We start from the raw sequence: 22,875 nt of genomic DNA, 5'->3' as shown, positions 1-22,875 counted from the left end.
AATTAATCAATAGCTAAAATTCATAATAAAAAATTAAATTCTTACTAAGACAATAGATTAAGAATCACCGTGTAGCTCAAGTTCATCGTATCAAACAGCTAAACATGCAAGACATAACACACACGTAAGACAAACCTATTCTGAATTTGGTTGGGTTGTCTACACTTAACGTACGATTTTGACGTTGGTCAAAATGTATACGAATTGAACCAATATATATATATATATATATATATATATATATATATATATATATATATATATATATATATATATATATATATATATATATGATTCAGGTACAAGTTTGAAGCATAATAATTTTCTATTCCACTAACATAATTTTTAACTTTTCTTCTAATTTTATATGTTTTGTAACTAAATAACACTAATATCGTAAAAACTAAAGAGACTAATTTTTAATCAAAATTTATTGTGATAGAAATATTGCAGCGAGGCCACTTTGCTTAACAACAGAAGTCCGTGCTTTGCTAATTTTCTGGATTAACTTCTGAAACCAGAGAGGCATGAAGAAAAAGGAAAAAACATTCTTTATGAATAGTACTCCGCTACAGAGATGCAGTTACACGATAATATAATCAAATATCAAGTGGTGGCACCAAAATATTCATAAGAACAGAAATCCATTGCATTGGCATGAATATTGTACTGCAATAGTGCATTAAGAGACAAAAGCAACACCAAATAAGTAGAAACCTCAACAATGAAACTGCGAGTCTGCGACTGAGGTACTGAACCAGATAATCAACACAGTAAATTTCAACTGTCCATAGTTTCTACTTGTGTTGATGAAAAATACAGTGATAAGGATATACATCAGCTGAAAAAGGACATCTAGAAAATGGATATTTCCTTCATAAATGAGTAATACTGAGAAAAATGTATAGCGAACAAATGTTTCATTTCTAAACCTTGGCAAACCCTTCTTGTACAAAGTGCTCATGGATGGCAGATTGACAACCATATAACCAAGAAACATGTACAAAAAAACATCCTCATAAGCTCAATAGAGTTCGGAGGCAGACTTCTTTACATAAACAACAATAATCATGTATAGCATATATAAAACCTGCAAAACAGACATCAATCATGTACAAGTTCAGAGATACTCAAAGTCTAGATTATTGACCACATACTACATATGCATTGCCTCTCTTTGGAATTTTTTTTTTTATCGGAGAAGAGACCTCTGCTTCCATTGAAAGCAATTAACAGAATACAACTAACAGTTCACACAGTAAACGAAAAAAACTAGCACCACAGTACAATGACCAAGCCAGAGTTACTAGCACCACTAAAAAGCATACAGACACCAAAAACAAAGTACAGACTCCCATATTACAGCTCCTAGGCATCCGATTGGACTACAACGTTTGGATGGAAATTGTTGCACCAAAACATCAACTGCTCAAGAGCCAGTTCAATCATCTCCTTGTCACCCTCCTTGAGCAATATTTTCCAGCTCTGCAAGAATGTAAGACTTTTAAGAAGAGAATCAATTGGCCTTTTGAGGAAATTCTTTTCAATCGTCATTTGTTTCGAACATTCCACATCGCCTAGCAAAGCCCTGCAAAAAAGAAGAGACCCATATTTGTAGGTAGGTTAAGTTTCTGAGACAACCAGTCAGGGGTAAAGTCAAGAGTCAAGGTTGTTCAGACCAGCCAAAACATTCCCTAATCACACTCTCCATGTGAAGTTAGCGAGAATGCATTCGAAGAAAATGTGATCAACATTTTCTTTTCTACGGTATAGACAGCAGACTTCGCTGCTCTTCCAACCTCGCATTTTTAACATGGATGCTGTTTGGAGGCCATCATTAAACATCTGTTGGAGAAATTTTTTAATCTTCTATAGCACCTTGCATTTCCAAATTCCTTCGCTGATTTTGCTTTTAACCCTCCCATCCAGCATGAGGAGTTGAAGTCTTTGATGAACTCCATCGGTTTGAACTTTCTGTCATGGAAACTATCAGCTCGGTTGTAAGCATGGTTTGGTTTTTTGCCCAACTCTGTATTAGATTGCATTGCAAATGTCAAGTATATACTCATGCCAGGGGCAAGATGATTTGTGACACCGTATGTGCAAGGCTCCAGGTTCAGATGTCCTTTCATCAGGAATCTTGGTACAAGACAGGTCAAAATAAGTCAAATTTTGTTTCCAGCTTTTACAGAAGAACGGGGGGAAGTGCACAAGGCCTTCGAGTACTAGCAAGAAAAGAAATTGGTGACACAGGGTCTATCTGGATGGAGATTTTGCTTTCAGTTTGTCATTGTCAAGGGATGGGCACACCTCCATGAATTCTTCCTTTCGACAAGTGAATAAATGCACGAACTTGCAGGCTTGCTGCTCAAATGAATGGCACACTGGAATTTCTTAATCATAGGAGTCAGAGCTTTGCTAATTCTCGGAAAATCTTCTAAAAGCACAGAGGCATGAATACAAGGAAGAACACTCTTTGTGAACAGTACTCTGTTACAGACATGCAGATGCATGATAAAGGAATTGGTAACACAAAAAATGCACATAGAAAAAGCATTGTCTATGAAGATCACTGTAAGTCTTTTTTTCTCCAAAGAGAAAACTTTGCAGTGGCGTATCTCAAAGCAGGAACTTTCCAAGACCTCCCCCGATGTTATTGTTACTCTCCCCACAAATTGTTACATTGTCCTTGCATCGACACCATTGTCAAACCTCACAATTGGAAAAAGGTTGCATTGGAGTACACACTGATGAAGCCCTCTGATTAGAGCGAGAGAGGGACGGGAAGGGAACTAACCTGGATTGGGCAACCCGGCGGGCAGAGAGAGGTACAGACGGCTGCAGGCCCTCTGGGTGCATCTAGGGCATGTTCTACGTACTCTGATCGCCAGTGATCGACGCGCGTAGCTACAGCTTGCTGATTTATTGTTTCTGATAATATTTTACATTCGATATCTGTAGAGAACTAAGTTTGTACTTTAGATGAATGGTGTCATGATGGCATTAGAACTTAGAACTGATCTGAGGTAGTCAAGCGTTTTCAGACTAATCAGTTTTATTGATCAGTTTTCAGTTATGTTCACTGCTACTTAATCAGGCTCTACTTGTGAACTTGTTACTTTGTGATGGGATGGCAAGAAGGCTGGAGCCGAGTACTGTTAAGCCTGTTTCGTATTTCAGTAAGTTTCTAATGTGCTTTGACCCTTTTCTTTTCTTTTCTTTCCCTGAAAAATGTGGAGATATGCGCTTATATGAATGCTTCCGGTTTTGATTTGGAGAAGGAAAACATCATAATTTAGTCTTGTGTAACGAAATTTGCCGCAGACGATTAGAATCACACGAGCAAGCACACAGCGTTAAATTCAGAAATGCTCTTAGAGACCAACAAGTATATTAACTACTGAAACTCTGCTTGCTGTTACCGTTGTGCCTACTTTGCAAAATCCTGAAAAAAGTTTCAGTTTGGACCAAGGATTTGCACATTTTCCATCCAATCTAATGGCAATCATCACGGTCCATGCCACTTCATGGATGCAAATCCCACCCTGAAGCAGAGCTGCAGAGGAGGGAAAGAAAGCGCGCCATGCCACCCAGCCTGAAGCTCCCTCTCCCACCGTCGCCTCGTGGACACACCCAGCGCCGCCCCTCCCATTGGCCCACCTACCCGCTCCTCCAAATTCACCACCCCTCAACTTCTCCGTCCACCGCGGCACGTCCGACGCAGACGCGGCCGTTGCAGCGGAGTCGCCAGCATGCGTCGCGTGCTATTCCGAACACACGCCGTGGTTGACGGGCCTCCCGACGCGCTTGGCGTGACGCGAGCGGCACAGGGTTCCGGCCCTTCACTCTACGTGCTTCCTTCCCTCGCCGCCTCCTGGCTCCCCGGCGGGCGGTCGGTATTTCATTCACCGACCAGGCCTTTGGGTAGCTGACAGCCATTAGATTCGCATCTCGCGGTCCGTATTAATCAGGGGACACCCGGTACAAAAGCGATGGTAGTGCCGCGCCATGGTCAGGAGACGCCCCTGACGTCGCCGAGAGGGACGCCCGCCGCCGCCGCCGCCGGTACGCACCGCTCCACAGGTCGGGACTCGGGACGCTGTCTGGAAGGTTGATGTGCAAGCTGGGGAGCGAAGCTTCTGTTCCGTGATGCTCTGAAGATGTAGTTTGCGCCCAAGGACACCCACGAGACGCAGGTGCTCCTCGTCCTAGAGCATGCCGTACCGGGCATGATCGGTGTCATGGCGACCTACCTGGAGCCACACTGATCACGCTATCATGCCGTAGCGGCTACCTCATCCCCTGCAGTAAGTACAGTAAGTGCAGTTTCAGTCGATTCACTTCACAAATCACAGTGTTTTGGTCACCTCAAACTATTCACTGAAGCCCATGATGATCAGACGGTCTCTGACTCTCTGTACGTGATCGAGAATTCGAGATTGACAGTGTTTTGGTCACCTCAAACTCACTGAAGTCCAGTCAAGGTCTCAAGGACCTGAGCTCGGAACAGTCTGATATTGATGCCATTGCCAAGAACACATGTGCTACGGAAGGGTGCCAAACAACCTTGCCAGCTGCAAAAGCTTGCACAAAACGGGCTTGGCACAAAACTCGAGTTATTTTCCCATGAGAAGTAGTTGCATATTCTTGGTCAAGAAGCTCTGGGAAATAAACCTTGTTTCTGAGAGCTTCAACTGTAACTGGCAAAGTAACGTCTCTGAAAACCTAGTTCCCTTTTAAACATACATCACCGGCCAGCCTCAGCAGCTCCACGGCGCCTGACCGGGGAGAAGCCTCGCCGGCGAACGCGAGCACCAGCGCGGCGGCAGCGGCGGATTCATCCATGTTTCGCGCGCGTCTTGCTTGGTCTTCTTGGTCTCTTGGAGTAGTGCGGGAAGCGGGGGACGGAGGAGGGGGCGAAAGGCTGCAGACGCGAGGAAGAAGAGGTCCAGGGCCGGCCTTACAGCGGAGAGGCTCTATACATACACCAGAGCTTTTTTATTTTTATATTTCGAAAATAAAAAATATATAAAATTAGGTGCCCGTTTGGAAAAAAAAGGAGGTAGATTACAGTATACTCTGCAAAATACTTATTTTTTAAAAAATTTGTAACTATTTTGATAGTGTTTTGAATTTAAGAGCAATAGAACATAGTATTTTTTATTTTTTAAAATGTTGTCTGTTGAAAGAATGACATCTTTATTTTGTACATATTAGACTATTTTTTATAATTTTTCAAACGAATGTCTAGATTTACAATTTTTTTATTTTCGAAATAAAAAAATAAAAAAATACATCATCGGCCGCGCGATGCTGGGCCACAGTCGTATAGCCCAGTACGAATAATTTTGTGGGGCCTCTTTGGGGTCACATCATCACATGGGCTACATGCAGACGGCCGCCCGCAACCCTAGTTTCCCGTTACGGCCCACGAACGCTCCGGACGGCCCATCTCAATGCAGCACACTGCCCTTCCAAGCGGGGCCTGTTATACTTCACTTAATGAAAAATAATGAAAAAAAATTCAAAATTCTTACTAAGGCTAATAAATTAAGAAGTATCGTGTAGCTCAAGATCATTACATCAAGTAGATAGCGGATAAGATATAACATGCAAACAAAATAAATATATTTTGATTTTGATTGGACTGTCTATATCTGATGTATAATTTTGAATGTTAATCAAAATTTATACGAATCAAACCAATATATATATATACGAGTATAAGCTTGAAGTCTAACTAATTTTCTCTTCTACTACTTATATTTGTTATCTTTTTTTCTAACTTTATACGTTTTGTAACAAAACAATGCTAACCTCATAAAAAAGCTAAATACACTAATTTTTAATCAAAAATTACTATCGTGGCTAGCTAGCCATAATATTAATATGATCCATCTTGCTATTTTGTAAAAATAACAAAGAGAAAACATTTGCTAACCAGAGAAAATAGACGGCGTGTGCATGATACCTCGGAACTGCAAGGCAGCAAGGGAGCTAACGGTTGTTTGTTTTTACCTTTGAATAGGGCTAGCCGTGGTAATATTGAGGCAACGTATTTAGAGGCGAGCTAAGAAAAAGTGATGGAGGCAACGTATTGCAGAGCTAGCAGCGTGGAAATCAGCCGCTGTAGCTGAGTACGCTGGGACAGGGGCAAGGATTGGCCACGGTGATTGCAACATATTGTACGTTTCTCTAGTTTGTTTTTGTTTTTGAGAGAATCTGCATTGGAATTTAGAGCAAAATCTCAGTATTTGCATTCGTTCTCCAAAATTTTGTTATTTTCCTTTAAAGATAAATAACCAGTTAACCACTCAGCGACCCAGACCAGCGACCTCTCTCTGCTTCCGCTCTCTGTTTCCACTCTCCACCCAGACCTGGGACCACTAGCAGAGGCCCCTCGCACCCATGGACATGTGGGCCCTCAGCCTGAAGGCCGGTGGGCCTTGCCTCACGCCGAGGCCACCCCGGCCGGCGATGTCCTCCCCCCTTGCCGCCGCCGGCGAGATCGGCTCGCTGGCTGTGGGGCCGACGAGGTGGAGGCGGCAGCCGGCGCGGTGGCCGAGGTTGGCGGTGAGCGCGTCGGGGAGGAAGAGCAAGAACAGCCGAGAGGACGGCGACGAGCCCAAGGACAAGGCCTCCTCTTCCGGTAGGCTCTCTTGGCTGAGCTTTTGGTGCTTTGATGTTGATTGGTGCGATCATAGTGGGGTAGGGTAGGATTTCGGCGGCGATCTGTATGCGGGGAATGGTCAGAACCTTTGTAGGTTGGGTGCTGATTGAAATGATCGGCTCTGGGGAGGTGCGATTTTGGCGTCGTCCTTTGGATATTGCCACCGTTGGGTAATGGAATGATGGGCAGAAATATGTGACCTTTGCATCGACCGTGGTGTTGGTTACCGTACAGTTTGTGCTCGAATGGTGTCCCGGTCTCAGTGGATTTCTAGTTGTAAATTGTAATGATTGATGAGGTATAGGATAAATTGCGTATGTAATGAGCTCGAAGGACGGATTCTTCGGGTCTATTTGGAGGTTGGTATACTTGTAGGTGCAGCTTGTGATTGAAAAAGAGTTAACTGTGCCGATTTAGGTTTAGAAGTTGTGGAGTTCTGGTAGTTACATATGGTTCGTCCAAGCACACAGCTTTGTTTATGCTTGCATTGCTGAATCAGCATATTAAAGTGAGTTCAATATCTCTGTACTTCTAGTTGTATACAATATAGAAAAGGCATCATCAACATCAAGTGGCGAGTGCAAGTTATATGGAATGCAAAATGGGGAACTTTTGGGTTATGCAGTGCTGGCATTTTTCATCTTTCTTCAAATCTACTCCTAATATCAGATACATACATTGTTATGATATTTATTTGTTGATGTGATTGTTCTAAAGTTTTTGGTGGAAAAGCATGAACTAGGGTTGATGCACTATCTATGGTCTGTATTTGAACCGATGATTTCTGCATGCAGGAAAAGATGATGCATCTGCTCCAGGTGCAGATGCTTCTAACCGAATGGGCCAAAATCACGGTGAACCAAAATCAAATGACATGATGTATGTGAATAGCAACTTATCATATTGGCGAGACGTGAGAGCAAGCTTTGTGATTCCAAAGTTGGTAAGGCAATCCTTTTGAACTAAGTTGTTCCAAATGTGGCTCTCCATTCATGCTGGATAGTGCGCCAAGAGATTTTGACATGCACCTGGAATGTAGCTCTTATTTATTGTGTACAAAAGAATGGCCTTAGAGTCCGAATTTAAATTCCATATTAGCTCAAACTACTATTTTGCTTCACTTACACTCATTTGTTGAAGAGCGAAGTGTATTGGATTGTCCATGGCACAAATTATGTTTTAGTTATTCCCAAGTCAATTTTCATCTTAGTCCGTAATATTCCCTCTTTTTGTAGAAAGTTGAGATTTGTGACTTTAAACTGTTCTCGATTGTCTGACTATCACCTATGTGCAGATGCCTTCATTTGATTTAGGATTTTTTAATGGTTCTCGCTGCGCGTATTCTTTATCCCAGTTCCTTTTAAACTTCCCAGCAATGTAATAGGATAGACAAAAAATTACACTGCTAGACCTTTTCCATTATGTAGTCTAACAAGATTTTTCAGTGCCCTATTGCTAATACATTCCAGTGTCCTACTTACCTTTTTGGTTGTCCCATAATTTTCCATTTTGTCCTTTATATACACTTGATGACTGGTGTACAGATCAGATCCCTTTTTTTCACCTTTAGCAAAACAATAGCCTGTCTCTACCTGATGCTAATCTGTGTTTTGGTTAATAAATCTCTTATTGGCCTCTAATTTTTCCTTTTTTTATCATGCATCCAAACCAGGAGCAAACAATAGGTGCAAATACTCAACCACAGACAGCTAAGGATGAACCAGTATACTGTCTTCCCTGGAAGTGGGCTCATTCTATTCCAATGCCAGAGTCTGGGTGCGTGTTAGTTGCCACGGAAGAGCTTGATGGGAATGGTACCTTTGAGAGAACTGTCATCCTTCTCCTAAGACTAGGCTCAAGAGATGCCTATGATGGCCCGTTTGGTATCATCCTGAACCGTCCACTGTACACGAAGATGAAACATGTGAACCCATCCTTTGGAGAGCAGGCCACCCCTTTTGGTGATTGCTCCCTCTTGTTTGGAGGCCCTGTCGACATGAGCATATTTTTGATGAGGATGAATGATGGAAGACCGATCAAGGGGTTTGAAGAGGTGGTACCAGGTGTCTGCTTTGGTTTCCGGACTGACCTGGAGAAGGCCAGTGCTCTTCTGAAGAATGGTGCAGTTAAGCCTGAAGACCTGAAGTTCTATGTGGGGTACTCAGCTTGGGATCATGACCAGTTGTTGAGTGAGATTGATGCAGGATACTGGGTTGTCACTTCCTGCAGCTCAGGCCTGATCACAGATGCGCTAACTGCAGATCCTTCTTGCCTGTGGACTGAGATATTGCAGCTGATGGGAGGCCAATACTCGGAGCTGAGCCAAAAGCCGAAACAAGATGGGGTGTAAACATTGCTTGCTTGCAGCATAGTTTGCCACCATTGATGTGGCCAATTTGTACATAATTGAGTAATCTGACCTGGTTACAGCCAGTGTGATCGCCCTGCTCTAGGTAGCTGCGTCCAGGGACTATTTTACTTTGTTTGTTTTACTTAGTGAAATAACGATGCCAAGTACTGGCACAATTAGCAGTGGTACGTGAGCACGTGTAGTTATTTGACGGCTCCTGCCTGCCGTGCCCAAAGATGATACTTTATCTGGTGTTTATATTGCATCTGATGAGACTTCTGCACTAGCCTGTCTGTAACTGAAAATTTTTGCCCTGGTATGTCTGGTTGGAGCTTTCCAGAAAATGGTATGTCTGGTGTAGTTATTGAAATTTTTTTCATCTCAAGCGTGCTTACTTGCTTAGTGGCAAACTACCAACTGATACAGCTCTGAAATACAGGTTGAAGATGATCTGAATGTCCGCGTGCCCTCCGAAAATGGATTTGCCTTTATGGTCAACCATGAAGGTATTGCTCCAGATAAGGTAAACGCGTGAGGCGCAAAGTTGGGGAGATCTGCGATATCGACAGGAATTCAGAAATCTGAGGGCAGCACAGCTAGCTGAAACGTGGTGCGCCCACTCACGAATGCCTTTTTTGTTTCGTCGCGTGCATGGCTTCATGAATCACCTGCCATTTGCTTTTCCTGCTCATCTCTTTTGCCTGTCGTCAAACATGGCGTAAGCGTCGCCTGGTTAGGTGCTGTTAATTCACGGCAATCACGAAATAATCTACAGCAGTGCTGTGCTATTTCCTTGACGCAGGAACGGACGGAATTGAGAAGAACCTGGCAAGCTGGAGCTCGACTGTTTTAGCTGTTCAATTCAACGCATGCCTAGGCTTAACTGTTCTTGATGACGGTTACTGCACCGTCTGTCCCTGTGCTCCAAAGTCCAGGTTGATGCAAGACACACCACGCAGTCAGGATTCCAGTCGTCAACTCTGAAGGTGCTCGGCGAAGGACTCGTAGCCCGGTTGGTAGTTGGCTTTCGTTCGTATCATTGAAGCCTGGTTGGAGTCCTGGCGGCCCGCCCGTACTAGGTGCGAGTTTTAGAGAATTTGGGGTGCGTACGAGTTTAGTGTTAAGATGGAATGAAATTTTATAAGATCCGAGATCCTCTTGGCTGTGTGTATTTTGTTATGTAAAAGTTTAAGGTAATTTTTTATCTAAATAAAACTAAAAAATAAGCATTTTAATCCCCTTTTGCCTGCCAACGAACGGTCCGTTCCTAGCATGCAAACTGCGGGCTCAACTGAATCGTGTCGCCACTGACAGCATACGTGCTCAGATGTTTTTATTGCATCGGTTAATATCCGTATCTTTTGGTTAGTTACATCATAATCTCTATGTCGTCCAAGCTAATCTCCCCGGAAACGAGATGCTCCCTACCGGCGCTCGTACTGTCACTACTAGTATTCCCACGGCCCATGCGGGTGCACGTCAGAATCACGCGGCCGTGCGCTTGCACTACCACCACCACCTCGCGCGTTGCCAATGCCGGTGGGGTCCGCGTGCCTCGCCGCGGCCGCTGGCGCGATGTCCCGCGCCGCCACGAGCTGCGCGTCGGCGGCCATGCCGGCGTCGGACGCCACGCGCTGCACGGACCGCGGCGACACGCGCCCCGCCCCGGCGCCGGCCCCGTACGCGGCCGCCGCGCGCTCGGGGAAGTTGAGCGCCGCGACGTCCGCGCCCGGGACCGCGCCGGTGCCGCCGCGGAGCAAGTAGACGGCTGTGTCGTGCGCGACGGCGGCCGCCTCGGGCGTGGCGTAGGACCCGAGCCACAGGCGCTCCCGCGTGCCGGGCACACGGATCTCCGACACCCACTTGCCCCACCGCCGCCGCCGCACGCCCTTGTACCCGCGCCGCCCCTCTGCCTCGCCAACCCCCGCCGCACGCCTCATGGCGCGCTCCGACGGGCCTAGCTCCTGAGCTAGCTCTGACCTGACACCTCTGTCGTTCGAGCTCCTGACTTGCGCGCTTGCTGTGGCGCGAGCGAGCTGAGCTTGGAGGTGCACGTACTTCGCGTATATATATGTACGGGAGGTCAACCCCGAGGTGAGCTGACCAGCTCGCCGATTTGGTTTGGGGTTTTGACCTCGAGAAAAACGAAGCAGCGGGCAAGTGTGAGACCGGCGAGGTGATATTTGTCGTGGTGGACGGTGGCCGGCGGGCGGGTCGGCAGGAGAGCAACGCTGCAGCGGGCTCAAAACTTTCAAGGGTCAAACTGTGCTTCAGGCCGTGTGAACGTACGTCGTCTCGGTGCTCCAGGTAGCCTCGCAATCATTTTCGCCTTCGTTCTTTTGGGAGACCTCTCCTCGGTCGGAAAAGTTGGCTGATATTCAGTACTACGTAGAATTCTCAAAACAAAAGAACAAAACGTAGGATTGAAATGTCCAAGTATCTTTAATCCTCTGGAATGAAAAAATAGGAAAATTATAGGAATAACTGTTTGGGTGAAGTGCAGAAAAAATACAGGAATCGGATGAGAAATAGACATTAAAGAACATATTACAATTCCTCCAAAATTACTATGAAAGAAATCATTCTATAGGATTTTCATGGAAATTTGATAAGTCCATTCCTTGATTCAAATGACCCTTATAGAAAAATTTCCTAAGAAATGAAATCCTCTAAAATTACTATAAAAATCCTACAATCCAAAGAAGACCTAAAGTATTTAAAAAAACTCAAATACAACATACAAACGCACATATACAATTATATTACTATATGTACGCACTCATATATAGTATTTGCTGGGGATCGAATATACATGAACCTTTGATTTGACCACCATGATGTTGATGCTGCAGCATTATATTCTTGTAGACCCTTGGGAATGCATCTTGGACCCGGTATGGTTTGGGTGAACGTGATTTTGGCTGCTGTCTCTTTCCGAGACGGGGACAATAGGGGAGCAGCAAACCCACTACGTGCCTGTCCACTGAAAGGTTCGTTTCATTTAGGCGCCGAGCATCATATCTTAAGCATGCCCGTATCAACTTGGTTTCACGGGGAAAAAAACATGCATGAATCGTGTGGCGATTAAACTCAACTCTATGCGTGGTCAATTCTAAGGTCCTCCCAGAAATGGGAAATGATCCCAATATAGGTGGTCGATTTAGTCCTATTCGGACAATAAAACACCGTATCATCTCGTGGTTCTTTTCGTTCAGTGCGTCACATTCATCATCTTTATGTTGGTTGACTTCAACTTAGCCATTATAGATTCTAGTTCTAAAGCAAAAATAAAAATAAAACGTCTTAATCTAAAAGTTAGTTCTCACCGTTTACAATCCACATATTATAAAATCTCACAATTTGATGAAAAAAACTTCTTCACAAAATACATATCCTGACCATGTACAACAAAAACAAATAAGCTTATCTCTTGCATCGATGGCTAGTTGGCTACTACTAACTGACGGTGTTGTGGTGTTGTCTTGTCTTGCAATCTATGGTCCACACGAGATACTACTACTAGAAGCAAGAGACACGGCAGAGAGCAACAAGGAACCAAACAGTAGCTGTCACGCGTCGAGCTGACCACACATCTTGGTAGAAACTTTCTTACTGACTCCCTCTTGGACTATTGATTGTATCATTGTGTGGCACGGCATGTAGGGATCATTGCCACTTTGACAGTTGAAAGTTAACAGCTGCTCGGCTCCCTGCCGAGCTATCGTGTTGCTTCCTTGACGCAGTCAGAATCGATAGGCAGACATCCAGAAAGGATTGCACGTAGGCTCCGTCATGCCCTGGCACGGCTGCACCGTGTCCACGCTTTGGCCGTCCAGGTCTTAGATGTGCATGACGTAGATGCGGTTCCCCTTCAACCCATACTTGCTCGCCGAGCATAGCAGCTGCGCATTGGGGTAGCTCAAGAGGAGCACCCTGTCGTCAAGGTCGCCCACCTCGCACTCGCAGAGGGGTTTGCCCCGAGAGGTCGAACTTGTGGACGCGCGCTGTGAGGATCTCGGGAGTGAGGCCCAGGAGGTAGATGCTGGCCTTGGACAGATCGCCGCCCGACGCGACCAAGTACGAGTCGGCGGCGCAGTTCGACCCGTCCGGGAACCCGGCGTGCGGGTAGGCGAGGTACCCGAACGCCGGCTCCGGCGAGAACTCAATGACGCCCAGCTTCCCCGTCTCGTCCAAGTAGAATTTTCCGCCCACCGCCGCCGTTGGTGGATGGCCCTCCTCCTGGGCGGCGCGTGCTCCGGTGGCAGCCCCACGTTGCCAATGTCGTGTACTCGTGCACGGGCCATCGGCTGTCCCCGACGCAGCAGTACAAAAACTTTGGCTCGGCCATGTACAGCACGAGGACGACGCGGTACTGGGAAGTTTTCCGCTAAGAATTACCGAACCACCTGAGAACTGCCGAACCGAGGACGACTCGAGGCCGTTGTTGAGTCTCATGTGTCGATGATCTAATCCTCAGGGACGAGGAGCACGTACGCAAAACGCGATAATCCGTACCCTTTTGCTGTTGTTCCCGGACAGTTTTCTTTGTGACGTGCGTTGGTACGGTGTGCTTGCCCGTGCGGTCGATCCAGCCGCGTGAGGGTTTCCTAGCGCGCCTCGCGCATAAGAACTGCAGCATCTGCACAACTGTAAAATTTTGCTCAGGCATTTGCCTTTTTTTCTTTGGAAAAGCGTTCATGCTGGCTTCGAGACGGAAGCGTTCAGGCTGGCCTTTTTTTCCTGATTGAGCCTGAATCGGCGCCTTGTCCACCGTCGTCATCCTCTCGACATTAGGATCACCCTGATACACTAGCCTGAGAAAACTGTCTGGATTTACCGTACCTAGCTGTCAGGTGAGATTACCAGTGCTATGCACGACCATACTAAACTTGTGATGTTAACGTTGGAATTGTCGGATATATCGGCTTGGCTCATAAGTCTGCTCTCTGTAACCACAGTTTCAGCTTCCAGTTTTTGAAAAGTGCGAAGCAAGTACTTGTTGATTTCTGGATTGTAAAACAAGCGACAAAAATTGGGAACTGTATGAATATGACAACTAAGATTGCAATGGAACAGTGACAATGAACAAAAGATTTATACACGGTGAGCAGTTATGTTTGTGTCTATTCGGGAGGCATTCCTTCCGAACAGGTGTCTATTGCCCAAATGGCATAAGTAACTGCAGAGAGTTGATCACTTTGGTTCGTAACAGTAAAGTCAAAATGAGTAGATTGAATAACACAACTGAAACATACAAGTATCAATTAGTATGACATGTTGAAAATGTATGACAATAATTACATGTTGTTTCTCCAAGAACAGCATTGTAGCAACTAAAAATTGCTAGTTGTATTAATAAAAAGAAGACCCGAAGGCCTAACAAGAAGTTTTTACAACTCAGACAAAAAGAAAGAACCTCGTGGCCGGACGACCCCTGAGGCCTACCAGTGGCCTACTCTCGTGCTATAAAGCACCCTAGATGGCGCGCTCTCACAAAAACTCAGAAGGAGGCTTCCTCCTGAATAGAACGGAATATTGGGGCTGAAGACTGCTCTCGATGATCAAAGATATGCCGATTTCATTCGTTCCATAACTTCTAGGAAACCAACAAAAGGAGAGACCTAAAACCTTTTCGCGGAACGAAGCGCGTGGCTGCCATAGTTGGCCACCAATCATGCACCGAAGTTGATGGCCGGATAGGTAAGGCATGTTGCAACATGTCCCCTAATGCGCGGGGTGAAACAATGGTCAACCAAGAGATGGTGTGAGGTCTCTGGCACAAGGTTTCCTAATTCTCCCCTAATTCTCATGTTACATACACAAAACATGAAGAGAATGAACAATCGCCAATGTAGCGGTTAGCATCATCGTCCGAGGTTTTCTCGTCCTCTTCCTGTAATCTACAAAATTCAAATACAACTTTTGTGATGTCATTCACCTGCCTTTCAGGTCATGCCATTGCCTCCCCACATATAAACCATTTGGGGTTTGACTGCTTAGTCTTGCATTCCTCATATAGTAGTCTTGGTCCTGAATGTTATGCTCACGTCTTCGCCACCCTACAAGAGATGATTCCAAAGTCTGGAAGGTTATTTCACATGCCAAATGGACTTTTATCTCATGTGCCAAAGTCTGTAGGACCCTGAATAATAGCTAGAGAGACGTAAATAGATGCATCAACCAGTTTCTTTCGAAACAGATAATCTTTTTCTATTTTCTCATCCAACATATCTTAAAATCAAGAGCGAAAGCAACATAAAGGAGAGAAATAAATTATAATAAAAATCTCCAATAAAAACATGACTCTTATAAATGGAATTGAACCATAGATTACATAAAACATCATTCAAGAGTCATAGCTATAAAAATCGCAACTAGAAACGGTAAGTACTTATATCTAGGCAACGAGTGAAAAAATTATTCGAGTTGATAAACTAGAAGCGAGGGAGATTAAGACCAACTTATATATGAATTTTATATCTCTAGCGACAAGAACAACTTCGAGGTGATTGAAAAATTTCAGCTCTCAAGCAAAACGAAAATCACAACGAAAAACTAAAAACTCGCGACAAAGCAAGAGAGCTAATAGAAGAAGAATAGAACGAGATGAACTCAAGTATGGGGACAAACATAAACTTTATTTCCTACAAAGGACAAATCTATTTTTAGCAGATTATAATGTATTTTGCTAAAAAAAACTCTCACATATACATAGGCTAAGCTATCCTCTCATCCTACTCTAAAACCCTAACATATGGCTCTCAAATTACTGGCTTAAGTAACTCCACCAGCCATCCCCTCTATTTATAGGTATAGGGAGGTTCCTTAAGACTTAAATTTTTTTTATTACCAAAATATCCCTCACTCTCAATGCACTCCTACCTATCATTAGAAGTATTTTAGTCTAATTTTTTCTCCGTCCATCGAACGATCGTGGTATCTTCATGACTTAGCTTCGTCTCAATGTAAGCTTCACGATAATACCACGTGCACTCCATCCTTTGATAGTTTTGAGACTAAAATGTGAAACCGCCTCGCACACTTCTCAAAACGTGACTCACTATTACTTTCTTATACCTTAAGCAAGCAATCCAATGTCGACAGGTGTACTCCGTCTTTCGATATTGACCAGCGACAAGTTTCTCCTGTTCCCGATTCCTTGGGCTACCTTATCACTTACATTGACATTCGTTTTGCTTGACTTTGTCAACACGTCGTCTTCATCTGCCTTCTCATATTTTGCTTGCTCTCCACGTTACAACTAGGATCACCCTTGACTCCATCAACCTTCTTGATCGTCCGGCACCAAGCTCTCTACTTAGCCTAGATCATCTCGCTGTCAACCGCCAAGTTACATCATTACCTACACATCATAAGACAAGTAAATACGAATCTCTAAGTCCATTATAGATTAGTCAGAATCAAAATCCTAAGTTGAAAGTACATAATAGAAAATTTATGAACACCGGATGATCCAGCATGTATTGCCCTTTGATCACCGGACCATCCGGCGTGTGCAATACTTCCTTCACAGACATACTCTGAAAAATCCTCCGGTATGCACATCTTTAATTATCAGACCATCCGGCGTGTACATCTTTAACAGACAAGCTTTGCATCCCCTATAGAAAAATTAGTCCGGTGTGCACATCCTCCATCGCTGGACCATCCGATGTATAGAATCACACCAAACATGCTTTGCAATCTCTTTGGAAAAATTAATTCGGCGTGTTGTGTTGCCCATCGCCGGACCATCCAGTGTTTAAATGAATTTTCTCTACTGAGTCAAAACCCTCATGCGTGGAATCTTCCTGAGCAACAGACCATCTGGCATATTCATTTCACTGGACGCTAGATCACTCGGTGAGATAAATTTTTCTAGATTCAGAGATAAAAATATCAACTCTATTTTCTCTAAATCTTTAGTTAGTCATGATCATAATTACAATTCGTAGACATACTCATGCAATCTTAAAAATCATCGAATCAAATCAACAATTTTATCAATTACTCATCATATATAACTAAAATACATTCAACTTAATTTCTCAAAGTCACACGTCTACACCCTACTTTCCATAAACCCAAAGTTGTAACGTTATTTGGCAATAAACCGAAACGGAAGGTCATTCTTTCGATCTTGTCTTTTTTGTTAAATTATTGGGTCCAGGCACAACATCACTTGCCATTTTGACCCAAAAGGGAAACAAGGCCGTCCTGACATAAATAATCCAAACTTTTTTATTTTTATATTTTGAAAATAAAAAATATAAAAGTAGATATTTGTTTAAAAAATGCAAAAATAAACTATTATCGTCTCTTGGGAGGGCTTATTGTTGCCCTTCTAATAGATAATAAAAAAAATAAAGATATCGTCCTTCCAACATGTGATAAGTTAAAAAATAAAAAAAATATGGTTCTGTTACTCTCAAAATTTAAAACACTATCGAAATAGTTATGATTTTTTTTGAAAAAAGTATGTTGTAGAAGATTCTATAATTTATCTTAAAAATATCAACTCAAACAATTACTTTTACCATGAGAAAAAAAAGATAAATTTCATTATACACAGTCTCTATGTACAATAAAATTTTCCTTTTTTTATTTATCATTGTACATATTATATATTTTTTAATTTTTTAGAGCTATATCATAGTATCCTTTTCAACATATATTTTTTCAGAATTTTTTATAACTATTTGATAGTAATTTTTCAGAATTTTGAGAGCAATAGAACATAATATCTTTTTGATTTTTGAACATATTGCCCGATGGAAAGGATATATCTTTATTTTTTTAAACATATCCCCGTCGCCCTTAGAACGGCAACAAGCCATTTTGCAATTTTTTCAAATAGACATCTAGTTTTGCAATTTTTTGATTTTCGAAATATAAAAATAAAAAAAAATTCTAAACAATCTTGCAACGTTTGCTATTGTATCGACGAGTGGGCTGTGGGCCTACATATACTTCTAAGCAATCCTGCAAGTAGGCCCATGGCTTATGTAAAGGGCCAAAATTTACGGTTTTGTAATACAAAGTTTCGCCCACCAATGGATGATTTTCCATGCCACGTGTTGAGGCGTCATTGAAGACAGATTACCCATCACGCGTGGGTCGTGTTGATTTCTGGATTGTAAAACAAATGAATAAAATTCGGAACTACATATGAACATGAAACAGTACTCAACTGAAGAAATTATGATGGGATTAACTTACAAAAGTCAAAAGGAATAGAATATCAAAACTGAAACAATCGGGGTGAAGTAGTGAGACAATTAGGAAATACTACTCATTTATTCAGTGTTTGACATCATAATTAACAGTTGTTCCTCTAAGAACAGCAGGACTGCAACCGACTGTCATGTTACATACATGATACAGGAAAAGAATGAACAAATGAACAAACACGCCAATTATACCAGTTAGGATCATCGTTGACGGTTTGTATCCCTCTCTCGCCAATAATAGCAGTTAGGATCATCGTTGACGGTTTGTATCCCCCTCTTGCCAATAATAGCAGTTAGGATCATCGTTGATGGTTTTTGTCCCCCTCTCGTTGTAATCTACAAAACTCAAATACAACTTTTGTGATGACACGTCTTCGCGTGCCATTGTCTTCCCACATATAAGGCAGTGCCACTTGGGGTTTTGAATCCTCAGTCTTGCATTCCTCTTATAGTAGTCTCGATCCGGAAGGTTGATGAAAGAATCCTAAAGAGACCATCTGGATTGTCTGCATGAACCTGAAAGGACACACGCAAATGAATAATTAAATCTTTGGGTAGTGCATTAATCCATGTGTCAACACATCATCCAAACGAGCAAAGGAGAGGATTTTGCAGCTGTAGTAAAAAATCAAATGCCAAAATATCTAGTATACAAGGAGGTACTTCATGCATACCCAGTGTCCAGCATCTTCAAGCACATGCATTTCAACTCCTCCACCCTCATCTGCAGCCAATTCCTCTGCGGTATGAATTCTTTGGAGATCTTCAAGAGCCCATCTATGCAAACTTCGTTCAGCTTTTAGGAAATTAATATGAATCCCCCTCGGTACATTCTCTACAATCCCCCTGAACGGTTCATTCAATTAGTTCATAACCTAGCATACTTTTTTAAGATGATCTTAACTGGCATCGCAGAAGGTTTACCATAAGTTGGTATCTTCATAAGACTTGTACATCTCCGAGATGCCATTCAGGTCAAAAGTCCATGAGAAGCTTGAAGATGATTGTTGTCCTAATGGACTGCTTCGTCGGAGATTTGTGGCCACCCACTGAAACAAAGAACAAACAAATAAATGAAATGCCTTTTGTTCCATTCGAGACAACAAAATAGAGTAGCCTGAAAGGGCATTTTAGTAAAAGGTTAGTATTCAATCATACACGTGCAACATCCACAGAAAATCGTCCTCTAACAAGGGCATCCACAATCACCTGCTTTGATGGAACCTAAATTTCAACAATAAAATGTAAATAATAAAGCATAAAGCAGACACTGAGCACCAAAATGTATTATGTAGTACTAGTTTTCTAAGAAAAAATTAAAAGGCCAACCTGCGTAGGCATTCTTCTCAGGAACTCAATAAGTTCAGCAGGGTGATCTTCGCCATCTCCTCCAGCCCGAACTTTGCCAGGAGTAGCATCAAGAACCCATACCTTTAAGGAACAGAATATGGAGGAAATGAAAGCAACAAATAATAATAATTTCTGCCTTGCCATGCCCACTACTATAATAACATTCAGAGTTATTTAAAAATAATAATAATAACATTCAGAGCAAGAAGTCGAGCTCACCCTAACAGGACGAGCAAGTGGTTTCGCAGCTTGTTCCACCATACTCAAGGCCACTGCAAGGCACATTTATGAGTACTAGAACACTTTTGATTACTTTCAATGTAAAGCATGACATTCTAAGAGGTAAAGACACATAAAAAGAAAAACCTTTTCCGCCAAAGCTGTGACCAACCAACACCCGAGGGGTTAGCCTGAGCTGCACTACCTGTTGGATTTAGTTGAATTAGCGTATGCCCATAGATACAAAAGCAAAAGACAAGTGAACTGAAAACCACAACAGCATGAACGACTGAGAAATAAGAGATAGCAGTGAATATAACATAAAAGATCTAAAATAGGTGCAGTGCCATGCAACAGAGCACTTCGTAATTTACTCCGTGGTGATCACTATTAAATTAACAGAACCTTAAAATCTGTATGTTATTATATGATTCTGATGTGTGTAACATGACGTGAAAAGTTAGTCCAAGTCACCACACACTTGGAATCCTGCCTGTCTCTAGATGCCCAAAGCTAGATGTGCAATAGAAATGAATGTACAGATATTACACAAACACGTTGCACATATATACAGCTTTTTTCAAACAAGCTACACATTTTGTTTTATTGAGATTGAGTATAATTAACACGGTTAACCAATAATGCAAACATTAGAAGCCAAAGGCCCAAGGTATAAATAGCAGTGGCAAGAAGCTACAAACCAGTACGGGGCTCCCCTGCTGTGCCATCCAGGAAAGAAAAAAGAAGAAAAAAGAAGAAGCTACAAACCAGCTTTAGAACATCAAAAGCAGTTGAGGCAACAGTGTGTGGCCCACGCTTCTTAATTGATGCTGAATCACCATGGCAACGCAAATCAACCAAGAGGAACTGCATGAAGAGAATCCAGATATCAATCCTTTTTCTTTTCTGCAATGTCAAACGATTCAGACCATCATCAGAATGATAGATATAATGACCTGCCACATTGGGAATTCCTGAGCCAACCTCTTCGCGAAAGATCCTGCACAGCCAAAATGGTTAGTTAGTTAATTTAATATCGTTCACAACCAAAGCATAAAAACATAAAGGTATTTTGCTCAACTGCAACTCGAAAAAATGTGAAATGCACTAATACACTATGAAGATAAATTACAAACACAAACAGAGCACTGCTCATTTACCCCAGTTTTTCCTGCTCCCGAGGATGCCATGAAGGAGAACAGCTGTTGGTGGATCAGGTATTGATTTGTCCATAAATGAATTCCACTGCACCTGAAGTTAAGTGTTGAATATGACTTATCATGATAGGACCCGAAATTTCGACATCGAGCGATTGTTACAACTAATGGCAAATCATTGATGTGAATGCAATACTTACAAGGTTTCCTTGAACCAAGTCATAGGCCTGTAGGTGAACAGAAAACAACTTGTCAGCACAAGGTGAGAGAATTCACCCTATATAAATACTCTGAAAGCTTCCATACCAGAACTCCAGTATGTTGGTCAACATCAGGCTGATAAGCAATTCTTGTGTCTGCCAAAGCCATCTGAGCACAATTGCATGGAGGGCATAGCAACGGCCTTGGATTCAAATTAGACAATATCGATAGGTGACGGCTCTGAAAAATCTCCTGAAACCAGGAGGCAAATGTACAATCACAACGAAAAGTTCAGAGTTTTGTTGGCAGCTCAAAAATTGGACAATTTGGACAACTTCATTAATAGTTTCCACAAAAAATTAATAACAGCAGCCAAGGGAATCTTCATGCAATAAGACTTTTCATGTTGTAAACTAATAATCATAACTCTGACTTATGCTCCCAATCTCCCTTCCATTGTGTCATACATGATATTTAATATTTGACTAATAAAACCCTGACAGAACAATATGTCAAACTAGTGAAGTCAATGAAATGTGACCTCTGTACTCTATAGCTATGGCCACAATACAACATGTTTTTTGCTGTTTAGCGCCATCACTTACAACTACAATAAACGATGTTAACCACTACTGCAACTGCAAGCGATGGCGGAGCTTCAACCAAGACAAAGAAGCAAACCATACAGCTATAATTCACTGGAATGCTGAGCATTTTAGCCAAATGTTAGAGGGGCCATGGACCCCTTTGGCCAGCACAAAGCTCCGCCACTGACCGCAAGCACTTAAAATTGCACAAAATTCTCATTGTAGCAAGCAATTGCAGTTGTAATGATGACTGATGTGTCCATTAGACCCTTTGCCCTGGAAACTTCTTAGTGACTCAAGGAGATAGATCAGATTTCAGGACATTCATACGGCAGCATATTGAGAGCAACACAGTCCACGCTATGAAATCAAACAATCTACGCAGAATTGTCAAAATGTAAGAAATGTCTCAACATGAAAGTTTTCACGCTTCAATAGCAACGAGATTCAGCTGTGAAGCTGCCCTGGCTGCACCTGCATTACGTCAATCACCACCCGCCACCCCATACCCTCAAAATTGCAGCAAAACCGCGTGTTTAGCTTCAATCCAACCACGCGAGGCGGTAGCACCCATAACCCGACTCATTGGTTCCTACAACTACGACCCCGCCGAGTAATCACCGAGTGATTTTGGCTGCCCGGAAGCAAGCGGAGAGCCGTACCTCGCGTGGCTGCGCCGCGCGAACCCTAGCCCCCGGTCGCGGAGGGGAGAGGCCTACGGCGAACGGAGCCCTCCTCGGCTCCGCGGAGAGGGCGCGCGGCGGCGGACCGCGGGCCGCCGCCGTCATCGGATCACCGGCGAGTGGGGTCAGCAACGGGGGGCAGCGCACCGAGAGGAGCCAATTTGGTGTTTGTTTCCGTGTGCACAAAAAATAATCGATTCATTACCTCCTTTATTTTCGTGGTGGGGAAGCCGGGGAGGAAGGCAGAGGCGGAGAACCCAAAGCGCGGGAGGCTGGCGCGTGGGACCCAGTGACACGTGGCGGGTTTCTGTAGATTGACTGATCGGTGGGTCCTCGTACAAGACTGGCCGGCGAGGTGTGTGGTCGGTGGGCGGATGTGTAGGGCCCCAGCGTCGGATGGCACCAGTTGGCCGTTGCTTGCAGATATA

General features: G+C 43.3%; 2 protein-coding genes and 1 pseudogene across 3 annotated transcripts; 1 reads left to right on the top strand and 2 right to left on the bottom strand.

The window, feature by feature from the left end:
• The first annotated feature begins 6,343 nt into the window (after positions 1 to 6,343).
• On the top strand, positions 6,344 to 9,306 carry LOC133909337 (uncharacterized). Its single transcript, XM_062351727.1, has 3 exons — positions 6,344 to 6,649; positions 7,465 to 7,613; positions 8,343 to 9,306. Exons 1-3 carry the CDS (start codon positions 6,409 to 6,411, stop codon positions 9,018 to 9,020), a joined length of 1,068 nt encoding a protein of 355 aa, XP_062207711.1. The 5' UTR covers positions 6,344 to 6,408; the 3' UTR covers positions 9,021 to 9,306.
• A 721-nt stretch (positions 9,307 to 10,027) lies between these two features.
• Positions 10,028 to 11,188, bottom strand: LOC133909338 (ethylene-responsive transcription factor ERF008-like; annotated as a pseudogene).
• A 7,094-nt stretch (positions 11,189 to 18,282) lies between these two features.
• LOC133909336 (uncharacterized) lies at positions 18,283 to 22,644 on the bottom strand. Of its 2 annotated transcripts, none has more exons than XM_062351725.1 (13): positions 22,427 to 22,644; positions 21,283 to 21,429; positions 21,177 to 21,203; positions 20,980 to 21,070; positions 20,776 to 20,819; positions 20,588 to 20,686; positions 19,967 to 20,024; positions 19,820 to 19,872; positions 19,580 to 19,681; positions 19,409 to 19,474; positions 19,175 to 19,299; positions 18,925 to 19,096; positions 18,283 to 18,766 (listed from the first exon to the last, which is right to left on the bottom strand). In XM_062351725.1, the coding sequence occupies exons 1-13, from the start codon at positions 22,550 to 22,552 to the stop codon at positions 18,680 to 18,682; spliced, it is 1,197 nt and encodes a 398-aa protein (XP_062207709.1). In that variant the 5' UTR covers positions 22,553 to 22,644; the 3' UTR covers positions 18,283 to 18,679. The 2 variants fall into 2 exon arrangements, with proteins under 2 accessions (XP_062207709.1, XP_062207710.1); XM_062351726.1 differs by having other exon boundaries at positions 21,283 to 21,417.
• Between the last annotated feature and the right edge of the window lie 231 nt (positions 22,645 to 22,875).

Source organism: Phragmites australis, chromosome 2 (genome assembly GCF_958298935.1).
Source record: "Phragmites australis chromosome 2, lpPhrAust1.1, whole genome shotgun sequence".
NCBI lineage: Eukaryota > Viridiplantae > Streptophyta > Magnoliopsida > Poales > Poaceae > Phragmites > Phragmites australis.
Note: the sequence above shows the minus strand (reverse complement) of the source record. Positions and strands in the feature narration are given on the sequence as shown.

What these genes read in the sequence shown, in the direction of transcription:
- LOC133909337 (XM_062351727.1), top strand. Translation starts at nt 6,409, where the DNA reads ATGGACATGTGGGCCCTCAGCCTGAAGGCCGGTGGGCCTTGCCTCACG. An exon ending in GGACAAGGCCTCCTCTTCCG is followed by an intron (nt 6,650 to 7,464) that starts GTAGGCTCTCTT and finishes TTCTGCATGCAG; the next exon opens with GAAAAGATGATGCATCTGCT. An exon ending in GCTTTGTGATTCCAAAGTTG is followed by an intron (nt 7,614 to 8,342) that starts GTAAGGCAATCC and finishes CATCCAAACCAG; the next exon opens with GAGCAAACAATAGGTGCAAA.
- LOC133909336 (XM_062351725.1), bottom strand. Translation starts at nt 22,552, where the DNA reads ATGACGGCGGCGGCCCGCGGTCCGCCGCCGCGCGCCCTCTCCGCGGAG. An exon ending in ACCAACATACTGGAGTTCTG is followed by an intron (nt 21,204 to 21,282) that starts GTATGGAAGCTT and finishes GTTCACCTACAG; the next exon opens with GCCTATGACTTGGTTCAAGG. An exon ending in TTGAAGATGCTGGACACTGG is followed by an intron (nt 18,767 to 18,924) that starts GTATGCATGAAG and finishes GTGTCCTTTCAG; the next exon opens with GTTCATGCAGACAATCCAGA.